This window comes from Telmatherina bonti (assembly GCF_933228915.1).
Source record: "Telmatherina bonti genome assembly, chromosome: 22".
Classification (NCBI taxonomy): domain Eukaryota; kingdom Metazoa; phylum Chordata; class Actinopteri; order Atheriniformes; family Telmatherinidae; genus Telmatherina; species Telmatherina bonti.
In genome coordinates this window covers 8739901-8763694 of record NC_136631.1, presented here as the reverse complement: position 1 = coordinate 8763694, position 23794 = coordinate 8739901, and the positions used below count along the sequence as shown (strand labels likewise).

General features: G+C 41.3%; 1 protein-coding gene across 1 annotated transcript in view; it reads right to left on the bottom strand.

The window, feature by feature from the left end:
• Positions 1 to 23794, bottom strand: part of alk (ALK receptor tyrosine kinase) — a gene marked incomplete at both ends in the record, with an annotated part of 582154 nt that overhangs the window by 50961 nt on the left and 507399 nt on the right. The window contains 3 exons of the mRNA XM_079262769.1: positions 7127 to 7243; positions 15332 to 15426; positions 22299 to 22471. Coding sequence (XP_079118895.1) covers positions 7127 to 7243; positions 15332 to 15426; positions 22299 to 22471 — 385 coding nt within the window. The remainder of the gene's footprint in view (positions 1 to 7126; positions 7244 to 15331; positions 15427 to 22298; positions 22472 to 23794) is intronic.

Genomic DNA, 23794 nt, shown 5'->3' with positions numbered 1-23794 from the left:
GCACACACACACACACACACACACACACACACACACCCCTAAAACACACCACAAAGCTGGTGTAATGAGCCATTGTGTGATGAGCACTTGGCAGAGCAAACAAAAACCAGATGAGCTCTCACCGATGATAGTTCTCTCTAATAAGTGGTGTGCACACTCAGTCAGCCCCTTTGACTTGTAACACACATGCATGAAAACATTTGCACAAATATCACAATGAGACTGTAACTCTGCCTGAATATGATATAAATCTCCCTTCCTGTGAACTTTGCCACCAGTACTATGCAATTACCATCACAAGCAGTGGCCTCCATTATAGAGAAACACAATGGTGTTCATCACTGAGGAATTGCTCCAGACATCAGACAACGACTTAAAGGGAGAAGAAAGATGTGTCTGATTGGATTGCAAGACTGGGAGCACTTTTTCCAGCAGCTTTTAACATCACTGAACATGACTGTAAAAGTCAACGGCAGAAACATGCCAATTCATGCAATGCTTTTTTTCATGTCAAGTGCACTGAAATGGCTTTTTGTTGTGAAGCATGCTCGATTAAAACAGAGTAAATTCTGTTTGACCAACAAAGGCCATGCTGAGGGCAACACAAATATGTCTTTCAGCAAGAAGAAAGCCTTTCAGTTTTGGGAAACACTGATCTGCAGCATCTAAGGATTTTTTTGTATGCATGTAACAGACAGATGGTCGAAGTGACAGATGGACAGAGCCTTTATCACCCTGTGCTAGAAGGCATTTTGAATCAAATGTAAATCCTTTCTGACAGACACTTTGTCAACTCTAGCCATGATTAAGATTGGCCTGAAATGATTTCCACCCCCCTTATGTTGGAAACAACTGAGTCAATCAGATCTGTGAAGCTGTGTTCAGACCGACAGCAGCTATTTGAATCCAGCCTGCCATTCAGTACGGATGCCACCGCAGGAAAAGGATCCCTAAAAGAGTTCTGCTTTCATATTAGGATTTATTAAGGTTGATTTGTGGGCTGACTGCTGTGTAAAGTCAAATTCAAATTGGGTTCTCACTATGAGACCTAAAGGGGATGGGGGGCTGATCTGGTGCTGATAAGCCTCTGAGCCAAGAAGGGAAGTAGTAAGGAAGGATTTATAATCATGAAACGCTTTAACTCAATGCTGAGCAGGTCTGATGCTTGGAACTGTAGCAATAATCACAAGATCATACACATGATAAGCTAGACAATACAACTGGGTCATGGCTATGTTGCTGCTTGAAAAAGTCGGACTGCAATATTCTTCCCGTACCTGTGTTCATGCTGCACTACTAAAACTAAGGTGAAATTCCACTCTCTGTGAAAGGCAGTGCTGCACTGCTAATTATCGAAGGAGATAATGAGATGTAACAGTTTTCGTTTATTTGTTTATGTAAAAATAAACATTTTTCACTTATTTAGATTTTACTCTCATTTAGGTTAAGACACCTGAACGGGCCTAAATCTACAGCGAAAAACACTCAATCCAAAATGACCTAATTAAAACTGAGCAGAACATAAAAAAAAACCAAGGAATGTGAAGTTGGGTTGTGTCAAAGGACAAAGGAAAACAAGCAGAGTAGGGAACACAACACAGGTATGTGGTAACTACGAGCTTGACCAAGAAACACATGAGTTTAGAGCAAAACGTGGACATAAAACAATAATTAAACACAGAACACAAGCTTAACATGAGAAATGATTGAAGATCTTTACAAAACAGAAACATGGTGACTCAAACTGTGAAAAAAATGTTGGTGCCTGATGTGACGATAAAACTATCAAACTAATTCAGAATCTTGCAAAGGTAACTGTTAGAAAATAAAGGTTCAGAGCTTGTAAATTAAGATAAAATACTCCCAGATTAAGCAGTAGAAGGTGGATGGATGGATGGATGGATGGATGGATGGACTGATTCTTTGGACAGTTTATGTTTTAATATTTCACCCAATGCCTTAAAATTATAATTATATTCACATTTTTCATTCAATGATAAAAATAAGAAAATTATTTCAACCATTTTCCTGCTGTTTTTTTTCCTGATTTGATTAAAAAAAAAGTATTTTAAAACATATGGGATAGTCCAATAAAATGGGGGAACTGACAACAAAGCCATGAAGTCTGCTCCACTGCTGTATAAAACATGAAGAGACACATGGAAGTCAAACGTTAAAACCCACATCAAATTCAATTTAAAGTGTTTGTGAAATGAGGCCTTTTCATTCCATCCTACCCTCCAGTTTGACCACCAATCCTCCTCATCCAGCAGTGGTTCTCCTCTTCAGGCTGATCATTAGAACGATGGATCAAGGCTAGCACAGCATGGATGGCTCTGAATGCTAAGCACAAAGCTTTATGCAGCCAGGGAGCTCAATTAACTGAAGCCAGTGTTGTGAGGCACTGCTTGTTATCCGTCTCATATCTGTCTAAGTGACCAATATTTACCCTTTAAAAGTCAAACACTAACTAGTTAACTGCTTGCTGCAGGCCAGTGTTTCCCAACAAGCAAACCATGGTGCAGATTGGCATCTCCTCCATCAGCAAACGAGGAATGTCCAAAAATCCTGTGTGCATGGTGCATTCAGGGACCAACATCTGGCGTCAGAGCCAATCAGACAGCGTCAATCATCTCATCTGTCTTTGATTTGATGCTAGTTTTTATCTTGTTGTGGGAATGAAACTGGAACACCCTGCTCTGACAATGTACCGTCTTTTTAAAGAAGCTAACACTTGTAAGTCCTGTTATGATAATATGTTGAGGTATACGGTTTTTAATTGTCTTATAACAACAATCTTTGTAAACCTCACCCTCATTAGATAAACTGATATTTATTTCTTTAGATTAGCAGTACGCTCTTCTCTTATACGGTGTGGAAACCACAAAATAAAAAGGAAACATGCTAATCTGCATTTACTAATTCAGTTCAGGAGAGAACTGATGATCCAGGTGTGCTGCCCATACAGCAGGGCGGTGGTGAGAATATAAAGTGTGTGCTGCCAGAGAATGTAGCAATGAAAGGAGGAGAAAAGAGAAAAAAAAACTTGAAAAGAGAGAAGGTGAAGTCAGGGTGAATGGCGGAGGAAGATGTGGGACAACAGCCTGAGATCAGAGCAAGCACTGACAATGCGAGGGGGTGGCCGGGTGAGGAGGCGGTAATGCGAGCTAACACAGAGTCAATAACAGCTTTTACATGGCAAAGATGGGAAGAAAATGTAGAAATATAAGAGAACCAAACGTCCTCGTCCCAGATAGCAGGGTGAAGACAGGGATGAAGGGGCGAGCAAGTGGAGAGGAGAGAGGCTGATGCTCGCTGGGGTTAATCACTGAGCGTGTCGGGGAAGAGAAGAGCCGTGTTGGAGTGATGGGTCTGCAGAGCTAAAACCCTCATCAGGCTCCCTCGTCCTGCCCTGCAGACGTCAAAGCGTCAGGAGAAAGGAGACGCCTGTCGAATGTTAACAACTCAAGGCTTTCTCTGAAATGGCCAACACAGAACTGGAAGTTGAACTTCTTTACCCCGACTTAATATCTATGATAATCACAAGCTGTGAGCGGTTTGATGTCAAACTTCCATCTTCCTCCGAGGAGGTCTCCGCCATTGTAACCATATAAAAGCACATTACAGCGGCAGCACATCGCTGGCAGGATACTACTTATATCACCTTGAATATAAAAATCATGGTTCTTGCTTAGCATATAAATAGTTTCATACAGAATCAGGAGCTGTTGTTTGTCGTCTGACCCATTTGCGTTGCTCCACATCCTTCCACAACCCTGCAGCATTATAAAATCCTGTTAGCTTCCCAGCAGCGTCTTCTGATCTTAAACTGTCCCTTTAACAAACAACTCAGTGTTTCAGACTGAAAAAGACTCAAACCACGGGCACTAAATCAAATAAACATGCTTCGAAAGAGCACAAATTGGCTAATGAGGTTGCAGACACACAAATTTGACATTTCCTGTTTGTGCTGACATTAGCGGTCGTGTCCGTCCATCACTCCGACTTCGTAAGGAAAAAACTGCAAAACAACATACAAAAGTTTTGTTGATAAAATAAAACACATGTGGCGACATCGCTGACAAGCTGCTGAAGTGAAAATGAAGCTGCTATGTTGGACTCAGAGCAACAAAAAGGAAGTTTTAGCAGAATTTCATGAGTCTACCTGTTGGAAGAATTCATTACATAGAATTAACAGGACATGAACGCCTGTCGGTATAAAGCGTGAAGACTGGCGGTGTGTGTGTCTCTGCAGGGAAATAAATAGGGATAATAATAATAATAATAATAATAATAATAATAATAATAATAATAATAATAATAGGGAATTAAAGCATCAGCGTGACAACTTTGGGACCACGGCTGCTGCCTGAGAAACTTATGCATTTGTCTTTAGTAGACTCGAGATGGAAAAATCTCATAATTATGATGTTGTGAGCTTCTGGAGAGGAGAGATGCTTAGATTGGCTTAAGCAGAATACTGGTTGTAGAAGTTCTCACCTCTTGCTTCAAACTTGACGGTTTTTTTCCTTTAGAGTTAATAATTTGGAATGAAATAACTCTGAATTTACAGTATTCTCCTACAAGTTTACGTGGCAATAATAATTCTGAATGGAGGTTTCCATGGAAGCCCGTTCTTACCTAATTCCTCTTTAGATCTGCAGGTTGGGAAGGGTTCAGATTGGACAGGGGGGAGGCGTGACGTACTTACGTCTACTGGAAATAAACAAAGTTCGCTTCCTGCTTGTGGTATTTTTGGCCACAACATAGAAAACTAAATAATAAGTTCCAGTTTTGCCGTTATTCTGATTATAATTCCGAAGCAGCTCGACTACTTCACTTTTCTTCAGTAGCTGAGAAGGCAGATAGACTACTGAACACGGGAGACAAAACAACGTAGAATATGTGCGTCATCGAGACGGGACAAGATAAGGAGCATGCCCAGAATGATCGGAATTAACTTGAAGTGGAACGAAGGTTCACATGACAGAGGATTTAATCCATTCAGATTAAAAATGCGAATAAACCAGACACTTACTGCTGAGAGTTTAACTCTGAAATGTCTTTCATTGGGAATCAGGTGTTTACATGGTCATTTTTCAGCAGTTTAAAGCTAATTTATTCTGAATTAAACTAATTAAATTTCCATGGAAACGTGGTCATTGTTCCCAGATGAGGTTGGGGGAAGGAAGTCTTTCTAAGTTGAATGTTGGCTCACTGACCGGGGTCTCTTCTCTGCTGGGTTGTGTGAGCTCCTTGCAGAAAGTAAAAGTTTTTTGTTTTTTTTTGCCTTCTCTCTGATCCAAGTGTTTTCTCTACTAGACTACAGCAACGCTGTCCTTACAGGTCTCCCTAAAGTCCACCAGACAGCTGCGGTTTGTCCATAACACTGCTGCTCGAGTCCTCACTAAGACCAAGCATGTCCTCAGATCTTTTCACATTTACCAAAGAATCAAAACCCTGCTGAGACTCCAAGTTGTTGCATTTAATCTTATTTTCAATTGTTTTGGTTTTTTTTGTCTTTATATAAATTCTGTCACTTCTTTTAAAGTTTGCTTTTTAATGTTCTATTCAGTGCTTTTTCTGCCCCCCGTTGTAACACTTTTAGTGGTTTCTGTAAAGGACTTTGAACTGTCTCATGCATGAAACGTACTGAACAAATTAACTTGAATCTGAAATCTACCTGTCCAAGTAAGAAGTCATGATGACCGAGCTGGGTTGGTTATTTCAGTGGTTCTTAAACTGGGGGTCGCGCCATAAATTCACAGACAATTGTAAAACTATATATACCCTAGTTGTATGAAATGAATTTAGGATTTTTACCAGGACTGTCTAAATGAATAAAAGGCACATGGCAGTGTGCTGAGTTGGCAAAACACCTGACTTTGAAGCACGAGAAGTAAAATCCTTTGATCTGATTAAACAAAATGGGAGCTTTTTGATTCCTAACAGTGTGTGTAGAAGAAACCAAACAGCATCCATCAGCTCATTATCAGCATTCCTACTGTCAAGCATGGCGATGGCACCTTTTTTTCTCTCTGGGGATGTCTAGCATTGGGAGACGGGAGATGAGTTAGAACAAAGGGGAAATATAGATGCAGATAAATGCAAAACAACCCTGAAAGAAGCTTTTTGAGCAAGCTCGCCACCTCCAGCTTTACTTTGAGGCAAAACAACCAGACAGAAATCCCACAGAAAGGTAAACAGTCTGAGGAAATTCTTTCTATTTTTTACTTAGCCTTTACAAAATGTCACCACTCGGGTCATTATTCTCCTCTAGCTTGTGTTATTTGTGGACTTGCAGAATGCAGAAATCAGAAGCAACCAATCTGTTCATGTTTGCTATCAAGCTTATTCAGCGTTTAAAGGCTGTTTGGTTTTATTAGTGGTTGTGTGACCAGTTTGAAATGGAGCGCCTGCACTCTCCAAAGTTCATATGCTGGATTTAAGAGCATCGAACGGCATACAAGACACATATGAATACAATTACAAAGTCAGAGTTTGGGAGCTTAAAATACTTGGATGTTTTTTACATCCATAAAAACAGCTTCATGGGAATAATTTCAGGTGAAAAAATGGTAATGCTGATATGTAAAGATGTCAGATAGCTCACAGCAGTCAAGCTTCAACAAGTCCAACATGCACTTGAAGTACTTTAAAGCTTCCTGCTGAAGAAGTGCGCTCTAGAGAAGGTTTGATATGAAAGTAACTCCAACGTATGACTTATAGAAATTGAACCTCTGCTTGTCTTTACCCTTTTGAAGCAGAGAAGTGAGAGAGTACAGGGTAGAAAATGTCAAGTCAGAGTAACTGGCTCCGTTGACATTCTCAGGAGACAAATTGGAGGATTTTACACTTCAAAACTGCCCGTCCTGCTCCATTTAATGCCAAAGGAGATCTCTCCAGCCCTCGCTCGGCTCTGGATGCGCCGCACGCCAGCAGAGGGCACACTTACTTTGTTGCAGGCCATACATTCTGGGCACATGGAGGGGAGCAGTGACTCATTAATGCACACAAACCTAGATGTGTGTGTGAGTGTGAGGTGTCAGCTAAAGGAAAAGCAAAGCAAACAGAGACAGGAGGAGGTAGAGACACAAGACAGCAGAAGATATGAGCCCACACTTACAGTAATCTGTGGTTGGGAAGCTCTCTGAAGGGGTTCTGATGGATGGGGGTGGAGTCTTCATAGTTGGTCTTGATGGCGTCCTGGTTGTGCTGGCGACTGGTGGAAACTCACCATTGGCTGGAATAAAATACAACACAATTACTGAAAAGGCAACATCTCCTTCTCTGCATGTTCAGCAGTGAAATCGTGTTGTTATGCAGAAGAAGTGAACAAAGCAGAACAGCTGCAGACCCCTCACTGGTGCAGAGAATGTGGAGCCACCAGCAGGGGTCATCCTTTCATTTGTACCACCACTGGCCATACAGGCAGCTCCAAGCCACCCCCCCCCCACCGTCTCCATCATGCTGTAGATGAGTTAGCACATTCAGTCTGGCTGTTTTGCACCAATCCAGCAAGCCTCCAGCCTCACTGCTTTCCCAGGACCGACATCACAAGCTCTCTTGGCACCTTGATCTCATCTGCCTCAAATTATAACCCAGAGTTAAGTCTTCCAGGCAAAATACAGCCTGATTGGCTGAAAGAGGCCAAGATGAGGGAACTCTCTAGGACTTATTCCAACTACAAGAAATCTGACTGAAATCTTTAGTTTTCTGTGTAGGTGGAGAAACAGTGGTTGCTCACAGCACAGATAAAACCCTTTTTTTTCCTTTTTGGGTGAGGGTTGTGAACTGCTCCCGGTTGTATAAGACGTTGGCCACATCTGGTCAGGCTTTGCAGAGATTGTAGGGGAAAAAAAAAAAAAAATCAATGCGGTTAAAAGGAACACACCAAAGGAACATACCTCTCCGGTATATAGCGACTGGAACGATAAAAATTGATGTCTAAAAACAGACTTACAAGATCTTTTGGGACTTTAAACAACATATGAAATTCTAATGATCATCACTGAGGACAATACAGAGTTTTAACCTCAGATTGTGCTCCAACTGGGATTTTAACAATGATAACTGGTAGCTAACGTGTGTTTTTTCCCTCTTTTAAACCAGTGTAGAGTATGGTTACTACAACATATAATAAAAGATTTCAGTTAAAATGGAATAAATGAGGATTTATTAATGTTAATGTGTCTGTAATATTTGCTATCTTGTGCATCAGAAGAGAAACATTCACCGTTAATGCTGTAAGTTCAGGGTTTCAGCTTTCACCTGCGAGGTTAGATAGCTTCTATGCCTTTTGCAAAATAGTGCGTGAACCAGTCCTTGCAGGGCCAGACTGGAGATAAAGGAGAAGGCCGTACAAGCAGTAAGAAGAAGATGCTTTGTGCTTTGATATTTGCAGACATGGCGAACATGACATGTTCTGGATGTAGGTGCTGCCCATCCTGTGAAAAACTCTTAAGCAAAACAACTTAAGCAACGTTCAGACTGTAAGATTTTAAGCCTCAGATTCAGGCCACAGACAGATGTGAAGCCAAAGGTGAAGTTTCCAGCTTGACGAATAATAGCAGGCGGACTGAATCACCAGGAACAGCTTGGAAGAAGAGACAGAGTTGATGCATGGCAGCAGGAACGATGGCATGGCAGAGTGTGACCCCCCCTGCTGTACATCATTCATCAGTGGAAACCCTCCTGGATCATAAGAGGAGTATGCCGCCTGGTGTCACCAATACAATGCTTTGATGTGACTGAAAATCTTTCAATCTGAGTCTATATTAACCTTCAGCACACTGCCGGCGCATGAAAGCACCGAAATACATTAACACAGTTCACTGTTCGTAAACTAGCAGGGCCACATTTAGAAGACAATGATGTGTCTGAAGGGGAACTGTTTGAGCTGTTCTTCAACAAAGAGATCATCGCTCTGTTTGTACGCGACACTAATCAGCATGCAGACCAAGTAAAAGATGCAAAGAGGGACAGAGCAGGACGATCGAGTCCTGTTGCTCACTTAGAATATCAAGGTAGAATGACCTCTGATCTTCACCAGTAAAAGAAATATTGTAAATAAATTTTTGTCTGTGTGAGTTTTTTTTTTTTCAAGAAATAAATGTAAACGACAATGAAAGACATTTTTTCATTCTTTATCACAACAATAAGCAAAAAAGAGATGTGCTTTTGAAACTTGTAGGCATGATTTTTTTTCTGCTTGTGAAAAAGAATGCAGTTTTATCAGGAAAAAAATGCACTTTTTTATGCACTGTGATGAAGGTTAAGCAGCTTTTATCATTAAATGTAATTAGTTATTTCAATATGGGCAAATAAATGTCTCATACCCGACAAAGTTTTCTGACTCACAGAAGGAAAAATTCAGGTTTTTTTTTTAAGCAAATGTAAGTGAATAAAGGGTCAAATATTAAATAGTAAAAGTGTTCTTACTTTGAGTCTGAATTTTTAGGTCTAGCTTGTTTTTATATAAATTTAGATGAAGCTTTCAGTTTATTCCCTCCCTAATGCGTTTGTCTCTACATGCTGCCAACAGTTGCTGTAAATAGTTCAGCGATGCAGCGTTTCCAAGGAGAGAACATCTCTGTTTAAACAGCTCTGACCAACCCAACAGTTCTTTTATTTCCTCCATGGCTTTGCTGCTGGTTGCACGAAAATAACAGGATATTCAACCAACAGGGGATGAATCAACCTGAAGGCTCAGATACATCTATCAGGTCTTTCTGGTCTTTGTTCTCATTTCTTCAGGATATGACTTTCAGATTCTTTTCATTTGCTTGATGGTTTCCTCTGATGCGTCAAGGACACACTGCTCACCATCCTGACAAAAGCCAAGTTTTCAGTTAATAACCTGTTAAAAACCACTAGTTACTACAAAAATACTTTTTTCCCCCTCCTTTCAAACTGTTATGTTTGCTTTTTCTTTTTTTTTTTTTTTTACAGATGACGCTTGTGTCTTTGTGAAAGGTTGCTCGTAGCGATTCAATAAACTAGTACTTTGCTAAGTTGTCTGTTATATGCGGATAAAACTGGTTTATCTTGCAAGTTAGGAGCATTTTTATGCTTGAATGATTTACAGATCAGTGTTAAAGACATCCTGTGATGAAGGCTAATTTAGCATTTGTGTTGCATCTCATCTCTTTTCTGAGCTCTCTCCATTCAGTAAAAGTCCATCTGATATCTTGTCTTATTACTTATTTTTTCCTATTTTTTTTTAACTTACTACTATTACTTATCAATACTGCTTACTTATTACTTGTCTTATTATCTTATTCTCTCAGTTTATTTCTATTTTTCTTAACTTTCTACACTTTTCACATTAGCCATGCGATGCTCCAGGTTGTTAAGTGCAGTTTCTTTGTCTTTGAGTTTTAAGGTCAGAAATTTGTGACATGGTTGTTTGTTTCTCTGTGCTGGCCCTGTGATGGGCTGGCAACCTGTCCGGCGTGTACCCTGCTTCTCGCCCAATAGTTGCTGGGATAGGCTCCAGTTTCCCTGTAATCCTTAATTGTACAAAGTGATGAAGAAAATGAATGAAACTTGTGTTGTAATGCTGATAAAGAACAGAAAAGCTGGAGAACTATCGTCCAAGACCACTTTAAGGGCACATTCACATCAGCCTTTCTGATTCAAATCCTGGTTTGTTTGCTGGGAAAGTCCGCTTCGTTTGGGGAAATGTGATGACACCAAATGAATTCTGAGTTGGACCAAAGAAGCGGGCTGAGTCCACCTACAAACGCCGGTCTCCGTCCATTTCAAGTGGACCAAATAATGGAAGCGGACTACAAAGTCACAAAAAAAATTCACTTCCTGCATTTGACGTAGCATTGCATTGTGGGTAAATAAAAAGCGATGGCGTTAAGAGTCCTCTCCATCGTCTGGTGTTCATACTGCGTCCATTGTTGCTGAGTATTTCTGCAGTATACCTGCATAAGACAACATAAGAAACCCCAAACAACGATAGTTTCGTCTCCATGTTTAGCTTGCAAGTGGAGGAAACAACGCGGGTCTTTAGTGCAGCGCCACCTCTGGTGGGAATGGGGATATATTATTCTAATGGTTTGGCTTATTTGACCAAAGTGCAGCATGAACACAATCTCAGTCTGCATGGATACACCTCCCTACAACTGAACCGAGTCCCCAGTCGGACCGAGTCTAGCGGACTGTCCTGATGTGAATGCACCCTAAAAGATTTAGGGAAGTGTAGAATGGTAGCTCATGGCTTCTGAACTGGTCTGATTGCTGCCTAAATACTAGTCAGCGAATAATTACATACAGATTGTCTCTGAACAGTTTCAGATCATCACAATGCCTCAGTCCAGCAATAACTCACAGCCAATGTGCTCCATATTGTTTGCAATAAAGAGTAAACAATACTTTATATTCATACAACCCACATATTAAGACTTATTTGCATTCTGCAAACAGAGAAGGTCATTTGAGAGGAAAATATGCTGAAACAGAAACAAGAAGCTTTCACACAGCAGCTTAACAACATGCAGTGTGTTTGCAGTGTGTTATTCCCTACAGGGCTGCCCGGATGGCAAACAGCAGGAAAGAACAATTTAAAGGTTTACGAGGGTTTTGTTCTCACATTTCCTTTATTTTTATTTCATCTTTTAATCCACAAATACACCTGGAGTCAATATTTACAGCTTCATATTCAGCAATGAGCAGTTTCTTGTTTCCAAGGTGACGGAAAAGCGCTTCACAAGCTCGATATCAAGCCGAAATCTGAGTGCAGGCTCCTTAATTGTGATGAGACCACGAGTTGCCCAAAATGTGTCATTTGCCTCCTTGTAGAGAACAAATCAGGCCTGCTTTCCCTGCCATCATTATGGAGGTATCAGGGGGCAAAAACAGCACTTTTCATCTTTATCTCTGTAATCATTTTAGCACAACAACACTCCCGCTCCTCCATCCGGGCTCCCCTGTTACCTCCGGCAGAAATCTCACCGTTTATGACAATATGGCGGGGGACTCCCTCAGCAGCTGAGAGGTTTAGAAAGCTAAAGCGCCGGAGTATTCTTCTTTGGTCAAAGGAAGCCTGCTCGCTTTGAATTACAGCAAATGAATTGACCTTAATCAGCGACTGAGCCGAGACGTCACCTGTTGCTCTGGGAAATATTGATCATTAAAATTCTGCTCGATCCAGAAACCCTCAGTTTGGTTTCTAAGCAGCTCTGAAACAAATTGAAACGCTGTGGCCGGTGGTCTCAGCTGAGAAAATGTCTCGGGTTGTAATTTTGTCTTCAGAGCTTTAAAACCTCAGCACTGCTTTCCAAAAATCTAGCAGCCAGAGAATCGATAGCTCATTCCATAGCTCTGTAATCCGCAAATAAATATGATTGTCTAAGACTGCTGCCCTAGAGCTTTCATACAGATAGAGTTTGTGTGCAGATTTGATGGATCAAACACAACATACAAGTGACCATCATGATTGTTTAGTTTGGAAAATGCCTCAAACATGCGTTCGGCAACTTCTCGTAGCTTCAGCGGAGTTGCTAATACAACCGACTGCGTTGTTATTCTGAGCATAGCAACGTGCGGCTGCAGAGCTGTGGAACAGGCTGAGCAGGCGTACGCGGCATTGGTATGCTGCTGCAGCAAGAACAAGGACCGGTTCAGGTCCAGCGCAGAGCAGCCTGATCCACAGGGCAGGTCAACAGCCAGGCGTGGCTGTGTGTTCGAACTGCAAGCTATCTGCAGCCCACAAGAGGCCAGACACCTTGTTTCAGCCTGGATACTACCCCCAAATATCTTAAATCTTCAACAGATCTATGGCGTTTCAACTCAGCAGAGTACATATTGTAAGATGGACTCATTTAGATTAATAATTACTGCAAGGCTAGTTTGGATTTCTGTATTGAAGCTATAAGAGACAAACTTCCAGAATGCTGGAAACTTGGTCGTAAAGCTGCCGTGATATCCAGATTTACGACTGAACTGGGAGAAAAACAAAACTTTTATATGCTTAGAGGATAAATGTGGGTGTGTGAAGTCTAGCTACTGAAATTCTCAGAGGACACAGTTGGATTTAACATTTAATTTGTGCTTTGCCCAGTAATGCCTACTGGAGGATGACCAACTTATTCAGTATGTTTTGATGCTGCAAAGATTTGAACAGTGAGGAAAACAAATGTTCAGGATCTTCTGCTACTTGGAAGCAGAAAACAGAAGAAAAACGTGCTCCTGTATCGCACTGAACCCAAACAAACTGGAGTTTAATCAGAAGAAATCAGAATTCAACTGGATTCAACCAGATCTGAACCAGTTTAGTGACTTTTCTTATCAGCTGCTGAGTCAGAAAACCTACAAGTTGAATTAAATAAGTTTCACTTCATTCAAATAATCCAACGTCAGTTTTATAAATGAGGTTCAGGTGTGGAATAAAGTGCTTTAAATGCTCCCACATGTCTTCACTTTGAAAGACAAATGGGGCTTGTAAAATACCTGCTTTAATTAACAGCGATGATGTCTTCATATCTCTTTTCTGTTATTCCTACAGGAACGATTGATGATTCTGAACACAACAGCCAGCTGAGACGTAGGGGGAAAAAAAAAACAGATGGGACTTGTTTTTAATCTGTATCTACACAGTTTTCAGAAAGCAAAACAGACAATTCCAACGGAGTTGTGGAAAAACCAGCCATAAGGACACCAAGCAGCAGTCAAAGTGGATGACCGGCTGTAATGAGGCAACGCTAATGTTTGGGAGTTTCTACGGAAGTAGCCGGTGCTGCTGGTAATGTAGCTGCATGGAAAGAGAGCCAACACACACCAGAGAGAGAGAGAAGGATGAACTTCCTGTGCTGTCTAACCCAATAAACTAATTTAATGATGCCGGATGAAAATAAAATGCTAAAACTGACAGCCGGGTCCAACACTTGAAGGGCAACAGATGCATCATCAAGCACACAAGCGTGCCAAGATATACATTACACCACCGCTTGGAGAAGAGAAGGGAAAAGGCCATGGATGGTTGATCCTCTGCATAATGCGTTCCAGGTAGGTTCTCCCACCGAAACCCATCACAAAGCTGTGCCATGCAGCCCGGATCCATTGTGAGCTCGGTCATGCTAATCAGAGCAATAGCTCTTGGAAACCATGTCTCTTAAAGCTCCATCATCCATAACAGCTCGGACTGACAGGTGAGAAATGCATGTGGCTGGCAGACAACAGGTATAGATGGAGAACTTTCCACCACCTGATAAGTGATGCAGCTGCAGAGGAAAACACAAATTTGCTGTAAAATGTCATGTCTTTATAAATAAAGCATCTTCAGCCCAGTAAGCCCGCGTGATGCAGCTTCACCGGCAATTCCTCACATCACATTCAGCTGATTAACTGTGGTGAGATTGTATCTGCCCTCATTAAACGCAAACATCATCTGAAGGTGACACAAAATAGATTATTTGCACCACTTTGAAAATTGGAATCTAGATAATGCGCTTCAATAGATGTGATAACAACTAAACAATTTCCAACAAACCATCTCTAATTGAATTGTTTTTGACACTCAAACCAAACCTGCTCACCTTTGGCTAAACACGTTTATAGAATCAGTGTAGTAATTAACTTACAAGCATCAAATGACAGAAGGGGGGGAAAAAAGTTAATAAAACCAGGGTGGCGCCTCGTGTTTTTACACAGTTCTCATAGCTGGAGCTATATTCAGGCCCAGAGATGTTCAGTCATTACTATTCCTGTCACAGTTCAAAGCAGGCTCCCTCAGTTTGGCAGAGATGTGGTGGGGGGGGGGGGGGGGGGGGGGGGGGGGGGACTGAACTCCTAACCTTTCATTCTCATTCTTACATGCTTGTCATCTCACTCCTGTTTTTTACACCGATAAACCATCTCAGTTATAACACGAAAATATCTGGAGAGGTGACATGAAGCTTGACCTTTACGAGCCAACAGTAAAACAACTGGAACATAAACCGCTATCAATCAGCCGGTAACAGTTCTGACATTTCACACGCCATAAAAGCCTCTCAAAGACAGACTTTTAAAGGCATGTAATTACATGTCATTTCCATAAAGCCTTTCCAAGTTAATCTACGTAAAGCCAAAGCCTTGGTAGATTTAACAAAGATCATTCTTAATAGCGCTGCGGCGTCTGTAAAGTTTTCATTAAATTGTCTTGACTGAGAACGTAATGAGCTGCACGAAGACGACGATATGCTGTTATTATAAAGCACTTAGAGCGTCTGCGATGGCCACACCTGCACTGATTATCGCTTTTAGTGACACAGAACGCATGTGCTTCAGGTAATCAAGCAATCATTACAATAGAAGATAAAAACATTTTCATAGTACTCACATGCCAAGAAGCAGTCCATACTGAAAGAGATGTTGTCTAGAGAGATGGCTGAACCGGGTCCAGGTCCATCTTCTATGCTGAACTGGAGCCAGAACCTGCGGGAGGAGGGAGCTGCTTTAATAACCACACAATCTGTCAATGTTTTGATAGCAACTGGATGAAATGATGCGAGGAAACATGCATTGTTCTTTAAGAGATCTGGCAGGGAGTCATGGCTTCTGCTGATCTTTGTCTGTACTGATAAAAACGGCCTGACTAAGTGAGTTTCATGCATATTTCAACACTAAAACCCATTTTACAGGGTTATGTGCTTGTATATTTGTTAGGCAGGACCACCTGCAGGCAGACATGAAGATATAACATTAAATCTATGAGCTTTAAAAAAAAAAAAAGGGCTGATGTTTTAAACCAAAGCAGGTGTTTCTGTTTAGTTAAATTTAGCCAGCAGAAATGAGAGGTTTGGGTTCTCTCATCCGACTCTTCTACAGGAAAGTTAATGATTTTATTTTCTAACATGTCCGACTGCAACAACAAAATGTTTTCGGTTCGTTATAGAAAGATGACACTCAGAACACACACTGAGATCCAGAGCTACCAGCTTTTTCTGCTTCTACATTAGAGGAAGAGGAGAGAAATGACGCTGCAGGATGACTCTACTTCATGTCTCACCTCTGAAAATATCAGGCTCTCCAAATACCACCATTATGATTGACATTAAAATATAGTGGAATAGATCTACCCTTTTCCATCTGGCATAGATAGAGGCAGCTTTGCTCCAAACAAAAATATGATTGCACATTGGTGGCAATTATTATTGGAAAAGAGAACTGGTTTTAACGTTGCCATGCAACTCGTAGAAGTCTTTATAACGGTGATGGGATGACATTTTTGTCTAAATAATCAACACAGCAACATTTTCTTTTATGGGATTTAGATAATTCTGATAAATCATGTAGGAAAAAGCAAATAGTTTCCAGACAAATGAAAAGAAAAATACATAATTTCTGTTCACTTATGAACGTAAATGGCGACCTCTGTTTCAAACGTTGTCATATGTTGCTGCTGTTGCCGTGGTTACGTCAGTTTATTGACAAGTGGGTAGTGTTCATGTGTCACTTCTGTGTTTTCAGACAGGTCAGTAGCGATAATTTACCCCTATAAAGTTGTTTACAATTGTCCAAAACACCAGCAGAATAAAACCACAGTTTTTTCTTTTGTTCCTCTCACTTCTGCGTCTTTTTTTTAGATATTTTTCTTTAGCGTGGTGTTGATGTGGTTGTCTTATTCCTGGTTTGTTCCTTTCACTGGTTGTGTGTCAGCTGTACAATTGAACACAGTTTCCTGGATTTCTGGTGGTTTTGTTCCATTTTCTGTACTAAGTGACAGATCGCTAAGCCCCAAGCATTTGCCGTGAGTTCTAGTGTTTGGTAGATGACTTATATATGTAGGCAGGTGCCAAGTGCCTGCTTAATCTAAATTAAATCAAGATTATAAACTTAAAAAACTTGCAAAGTCCCCTGACTCTACCATTTAACTTTTTATGTCATGGCACTCAGTAAGTTGATGTTTTTCCACAAGAGAAAAAAGACACGGAAATAATTTAAGCCTCTCTAGTGAGGTAATCCTGTCAGTTAGCCTGTTAGCTAGCTTTAGAGTGAACCATCACTCACTAATTCTTTGAAACATACGTAGACCATTGGTATAGCCCAGTAATGTAAAACTGACTGCACATGCATGAACACACATCTTTATGATGATAAAAGAAGCAGAGTAGCGCTGTGTCTTTAATAGAAAACGTTGCTTTGACCGCCATGCAGCGAGTTACTTGTGCAGCTTCTCTGCCTGGCCAGCAGGAGGTGCTGTTGAGTTGTTTTTAATTAAGCTATGAAAAGTACCACATGCCATCCCTCTCAACCATAGACTGTATATAGAGAAATGGAGTCTCCGTGACGTCACCCATAGGTTTCTGTAGAGCTGAATTGTAGCTCAGTGGGCGGTTCCTACCGTCGCCATGTTGGCAGCGTCATGCGCATCGTCTCGCCCAGAAAATACAAATATGGGCAAAGAGGTGAAGCTAAGAGGGCAGCCGTGAGCATCATGGTGGATGACTGATATCGAGCGAACTCCGAGCTTTCTGTAGCTAAAAGCTAACAGAGATAACAGGAGCTAACCAGCTAACGGAAGTAAGCGGGCTAAAGCTAAGTCACGTTGTTAACCGGCTAAAAACCGCGGTTGTTCTACGTTCTTCTTACTTGAAGCCGGAGATTGGTACCTGTCAATCAAAAGGACACGCCCCTAAATATGCCGAACTTCGAGATTAAATTACTTTTAAACGGGCGAGTTAGAAAAAATTCACTCCCCCCACAGTTGTCATGAAGGTAAACCTGACCTATTAAACCTAACATGGATTTTTGTACCAGGCTGTAAACATGTTTATTTCTGCTGTGAAGTTGGTCTTTTTAACATGGGAGTCTATGGGGATTTGCTCTGTTTTGGAGCTCCTAGTGGATGAAGGGGGAACTGCAGTTTTATGCACTTCCGCATCGGCTTCACTTTTAACCACCGGAGGTTGCCGCTTGCTCTCAACTCAAAAGCTTCTGCAGGCTTTACAAAATTATCATTTCAAAGATTATATAAAGATATTTACAAAAGAATGTGTAAAAAATAAAAACTTTTTTAAAATGTAATGATTACATTTATTCTTTTCTGCTTTCGTAGGCTTTCCTACCCTGCTTACACACCACTACTGAGCCCCCATGAAATGAACCAATGTGTGTCACCGATGCAGGAGGACGACAAAACTGTCAGTCCGTCTGCATCAAAAACTTGTAATTATTTCTACATGTAAAATCATCTGTGGAAGATCCAAAGAGCAACTTGGGCCTCCAGAGGTTGCAGACCCCCGTTGTAAACCCTTCCTCAGCATCGGATGTTGGATCAAAGGTCTGTTTTATTTATTTATTTGCTTATAATTAAAAATGATCAAAGGTCTGTTAGATCAACACTATGAACCCATAATTTATTCAAACTGTAATTTTAGTAGGTTTTAAATGCATCAAATATTTGCAGATTTGATAGTTTTAGTGCAAAGCAAGACGCATCCCCCCTTTTCAATCCTTGATACAGTTATTATCTCACTTCTCTGCCATAATTTTGTGAATTTGCTGTGATATACAGCCTACATTCAGTGCCGTCCTATTTCCTGACATTTTCCTGCACTTTAGGCTGTATTTCTGATTCAATTTAAGCTCCACGAAGGCCATTGTCTGGGAGGTTCACCTAGTGGTTATGTACATGACATTCTAATTAAAAGCACAAGCAAAGCTGACTACATAACCCAGGAATCAAAATTTAATCACTCTCAGGGGAGCAGGATTATCTAAGCTTGAATAGCAAAGAAACCCCCAGTCAGGCAAACAAAGATGAAATGCCTTTTCAGACTTTTCTCTTTTTTCTCTCTTTATTTGATTTTGGTTTAATTTCTTTTTTTCGTGGAGGGGAAATCAGGGCTGAAGCTAATTGGAAGGCACGGAGACTGGAGAGTTTTGTGTATTGATTTTCTTCACTTGGTCACAGGCAAGAAGGGAAAAGAAAGAAAGGAGAAGTGTGTCTTTTCTACAGTTGTGCACACGGAAAGTCTATTTTATAGGCCACCATGGGATTCATTAATTTTGTGAAGTTGAGACGAAATCTTTCCCTAAAAATGAAACCAGATCTTCATTTGTGACGGCTTTCTCTCTTCCAGTCACATCGAAAATGCCAGAACAGTAAGTTGTAACATGTTTAATGATCATATGATCTTCACAAGCTCTTAAAAAGAGCTAAATAGGTCCTCAGATCAACAAGACAAAAGCCAAAATGCAGATGCTGTGTGTGGAAAAACAACCTCCACCCTGTGATATAACAGTTCAGCAGTCTTGGCTTGCAGAGATCATTTTCCACACCGTGTTTTCAGTCTCTGACGTGTGTGAAGCAACTTTGATCCATTTTTTTTCACAACTTAGCTTCTGTTCATGGAGGTTTGTAGCTTTTGTTGAAGGTCCAACCACAGCTGTCCCATCAGGCAGAGGGGAGAACTCTGACTGGACCTTTTCAACACCTTGATTCTTTAATGTTGCAACTATTGTGGCATAAATTTCCTGCAACGTTTGGGATTGTCCTGTTGCATGAGCAACTTTCAGCTGAGCTTTCGTTGTCAGACTCTTGAATAATTCAGTCAGCCGAGGAGTTCATGGTGCACTCGATAACTGCAAGGCGTCCTGGTCAAGCCCAAATCATCATCTCTTTTTTTACCACTGCTCTCTTGCATTTGCATTATGAACAAGCATTTCCAGAGAAGAGAGAAGTCTTATTCTTGCCGTAAAGAAGCATGACGGAACTTTGTCAGGTTTTCTGCGTGACATACCTCCCATCGCAGGCGAACCCATCCTGCATCCTACCTGTACCGTTAGCTCTCTCTAGACCTGGGGTGCCCACAGTCGGACCTCGAGGGCTGCTGTCCTGCAGGTTTTTCATGTGTCCCTGTTCCAACACACCTGGCTTCCTTTAAATGGATCCAACAGCCAATGAAATTCTGCACAATGACTGAGTAGTTTGAGTCAGGTGTGTTGGAGCAGGGACACATGGAAAACCTGCAGGATTGTGGCCCTCGAGGACCGGAACTGGGCACCCCTGCCCCAGACTAAAAGACTCAGTCTTATCTTTATTCTTGTTCTGTCCATTTCTCTTTTTCTTTGATAAAGTCTTCCTGTGTTTGTAGAAAAAGCGAAGCTGCATGTTCCAAACGTCCGGCATATCGATATCCGCTTGCTAAAGTGTGTCACGGCAAATGTCAGCCGCAACGTCACTGTGATGGCTGTGTCTACAGCCACACATGGGTGACATTAAAATGCACCACACATACACTTAGATTTATTTTGTTTAACCAGGATTTAATTTACAGACCAATATTTTTGTTAGATATTAGTTTCATGTAGCGTCACAACTATTCTGAAAAAGCGCGCATTTTAGTTTATGTTGTGATGATTGTTTTCATTTGTTTTCTTTTTCCTTGAGTTTCAGCAGCTGGCTGTGAACCAGCAGGTGGCCACGGGGTGGCGCAGATAACTGGACCAGACCAGTGGCAGAAATGGGAATTTAGGGTTTTCTTTTGTTCATTTCGTTGTGTGTCATCCCCTCTGCCTCTTGTTTGGGCTGATCGGCCACTATTTAAGTTTCCTCTTGTGTATCATTTGTTTGGTCAGTTGGTTTCATTTTGTTGCTTGAGTTACTTTTGTTACAAGTTCTTTGATTATAGTTTTGTTAAGTTGACCTCTTTTATAGGCCTGATTTATTCATTTATGTTATGATGACTTTTTTTTTTTTGTGTCATCATAAAAACCCTATTTTTGAACTTTAAACCTGTGCCTGACTGTGCTTCACTGCTCGGCCCGTCACACTGCATTCCAGAAGCAACGGCTGTAAATGGGAGTTCTTCAGCCTCTGGATGCTGCTGGGCATCGACGTTGTAGGTACCAGGTGTGCTCTGGTGGTCAGATCTGCTGTTGATGATGTCACACTATATTGTCCTCCATCAGAGTCCAATAAGATGCTTCGGGTCTCTAATTTATCAATAAATATTTTTGCTTTTATTTCACATTTCCTTTGGCAAAATGAACATATTTTCAGATAAAGCCCCTTTGAATCTGAAGATGTATTGATGTTATTATCATAGCAACTTGTCAGTACATTGCAAACATGCTTTAAACACCACGAAAGCGGCGCTTGAACTGGTGGTAATACATTTATCCATGTAAAGCAGCAAGAAAAACCAACATTACATTTGGGATTTCTGTATAACAATCAGGTAAATTGTGAAAAAATGTTTAAGTTATGAACTAAATAGCAGTCGCCAAAATTTAGTCACTCTTAACTTAAGCCTGTTCCATCCTACACGAGAAGTGAGAACTTTTTTCTTGTTCTCGAGGCGCCGAGAAGAAAATGATGTCATTTTGTTCTCGCGGACGTGTTTGAGGACAGTTCTTGACACATCGGGCTGGCAGAAGTTTTTTCTTGCGGGGCTCCAAGAGGTATCATGTGATTGGTCGGACATGTGAGGTGGGCGTGGTTAACACGGAGAAAGCATGAAGCGGAGTTGCTGCTTCCGTGTGTTTACTGTTGCTGGCAAAACGGATCGTTTTAATAAAACAGCTGATCGAGGTGGTGAGAAAGTACGAACATTTTTACATGTGGGATTAAAACATTGGGACCCAGAGGCGTGCACGACCCGTACGAAGTTGCTTGCAAAATATGAAACTAGAAAAGCACTCGGAGAGCAGAAACAGTTCTTGAAATATTTACAAAAATCCATCTGTAACCTTTTAAGTTATCTTGAGCAAAAAGACGGCGGGAAAACAACCTCCTCGGCGGAGGTAACAACCGGGTTCCCACATAAAAGCAGACATCGCCCCCCGCAGTGATCCCTCCCCGCTGCAGACGTGCGTCTCGTGGAGGATGTTACAAGCTTTAACCTAACATGCATGTCTTTGGACAGCAGGAGAAGGTCGGAGTACCTGGAGAGAACTTACGTATAAATGTGGAGAACATGCAAACTCCACAGAAAGGCCACTGTTCAAACCTCCCCCCAAGCCGAGGCTCGAACCAGCGACCTTCTTGCTGTGAGAACGCTGCTGCTAAGTGCTGCTTAACATCTGAATTCCTTTACAAGTTCTGAGTGTTTACTTAGTTTTTCACACACTGCTTTCATGCAGACATGAAGTGGGCAGCATGTCATCTGACTTTGGATTTAGCAAATTAAAGAGGAGTCCTAATGAGCATAATGTGATTTTCTTTTAAAAATTTCAGGGCAGGACATAAAAAACTCCTTTAAAGAGGAAAAGTAGTCTTCCTGTGAATGCTTCCGACAGTCAACACACTGCCTCGTCAACATCACAGCCGCCTGTCGTGTGGGGAAACAGGTGAGTCTTACCAGTCTGCCAGTCCATAAAGGGGGAGAGTGATGATCTTCCAGCCTCTGTCAGATTTGGGCTCCCCGGCCGAATGCCACAGTCTGCGCTTCTCATCAGGTCCTGTGCTGTTCTCCATGATCCACAGAGACAGCGAGCCCTTCTGCGGGCCGCCAAAGCAAAGCCAGAACCGCACCTGCAGATCACAAATCATTTACTATTCAGGACAAGTTTCCAGAAAGTTGGACCGACGGTTTCTGTGAAAAACAAAACTTGTCAGTTCAGCCAACCGAGCGGCAACTTCACCCTCCTTCCAGTACTTTCAGAATACAAGTAAATCAGCCAAATGTGTTGTCAGTCGAGGGAGGGATGCACCTAAAACTGCACTGAGATTAATCACTTACAGCCATCTGCTCACTTCTAATTACTCAAGATTAATAGAATTCAATCAGGATTACAATTTGTTGGGTTTTTTTCTCTTTCAAACTGTGCTGCTCAAGCAGGAGTCGGTACAGTGAGGTTGTTTCCAGGGGGATGTGTAGGGTCTAAAACAACTTCACATTAAACAACACAGGATGTCACAGGATTAAAAAGGGAAAGGGAGTGTACATCTTAAAGCTGCAGCGTTTTCAGAGCCAAAAGTATAATTCTTATTTCACCGTTTAAGTGGAACAGATGCTGACTGAAGCCTGCTGACAACATTCAACACTTTTAGTGTTTGCTTCGCGCCTGTTGGTTGATAGAAGCCTTAACGTTAACGGCAAGACCACATGTTGACCGCTTTCACATCAACACTGAAGGCTCTGCGTCATGAACTACGAGTGTAATATGACTGCAAGCGTCTGGCGCTAACACCCCAGTCTCATATCTGGAACATAGTTGTCCACGGCAGACGGTTTACTTTAACCTTAACAGCAGAAATGGAAGCTGGACTAAAAGACAAAAGTAAAAAGACAAAGATGGAGAGTGTGAATCTGGAATCATGGCTAATCACTGGTTGCTCGCCATGAAGCTCTCGGGGAATGTGGTGCTTCTTCCATTACGCAGTTCTCGACTTGTGTTGTTTTTGACTTTATGATGCTCAATAAATAAATGCAAATTAAAAAAAAAAAAACACAGAAGAAGTTTAGAAGTTATGAGGTTCCATATGAGCTCTTAGTACGCGTGACGCGGAGGCTGAGACGACGCCTCGGTAGATTTTCTTACCTCCGCCGCGGAGGTTGTTTTACTGGTGTTTGTGTTAAAAATAACTCAAATAGTTATGGACGGATTTTCATGAAATTTTCAGGAGTTGTTGGAAAAGTAAAAAGGAAGAACTGATTAAATTTTGGCGGATCACCGTTTGGATCCAGGAACCTTTCAAAGGATTCTTAAAACATTGTGCTTGATGGAGGTTTGCGCTCTTCCAGTTTTAACTGAAATATCTATTTTAATTGCCTGTACTGTTTTTCCATTAATATGATGTATAGTATGTATATTCATTCGTTCATTAACCACTTAATCCAATGCAGGGAAGCTG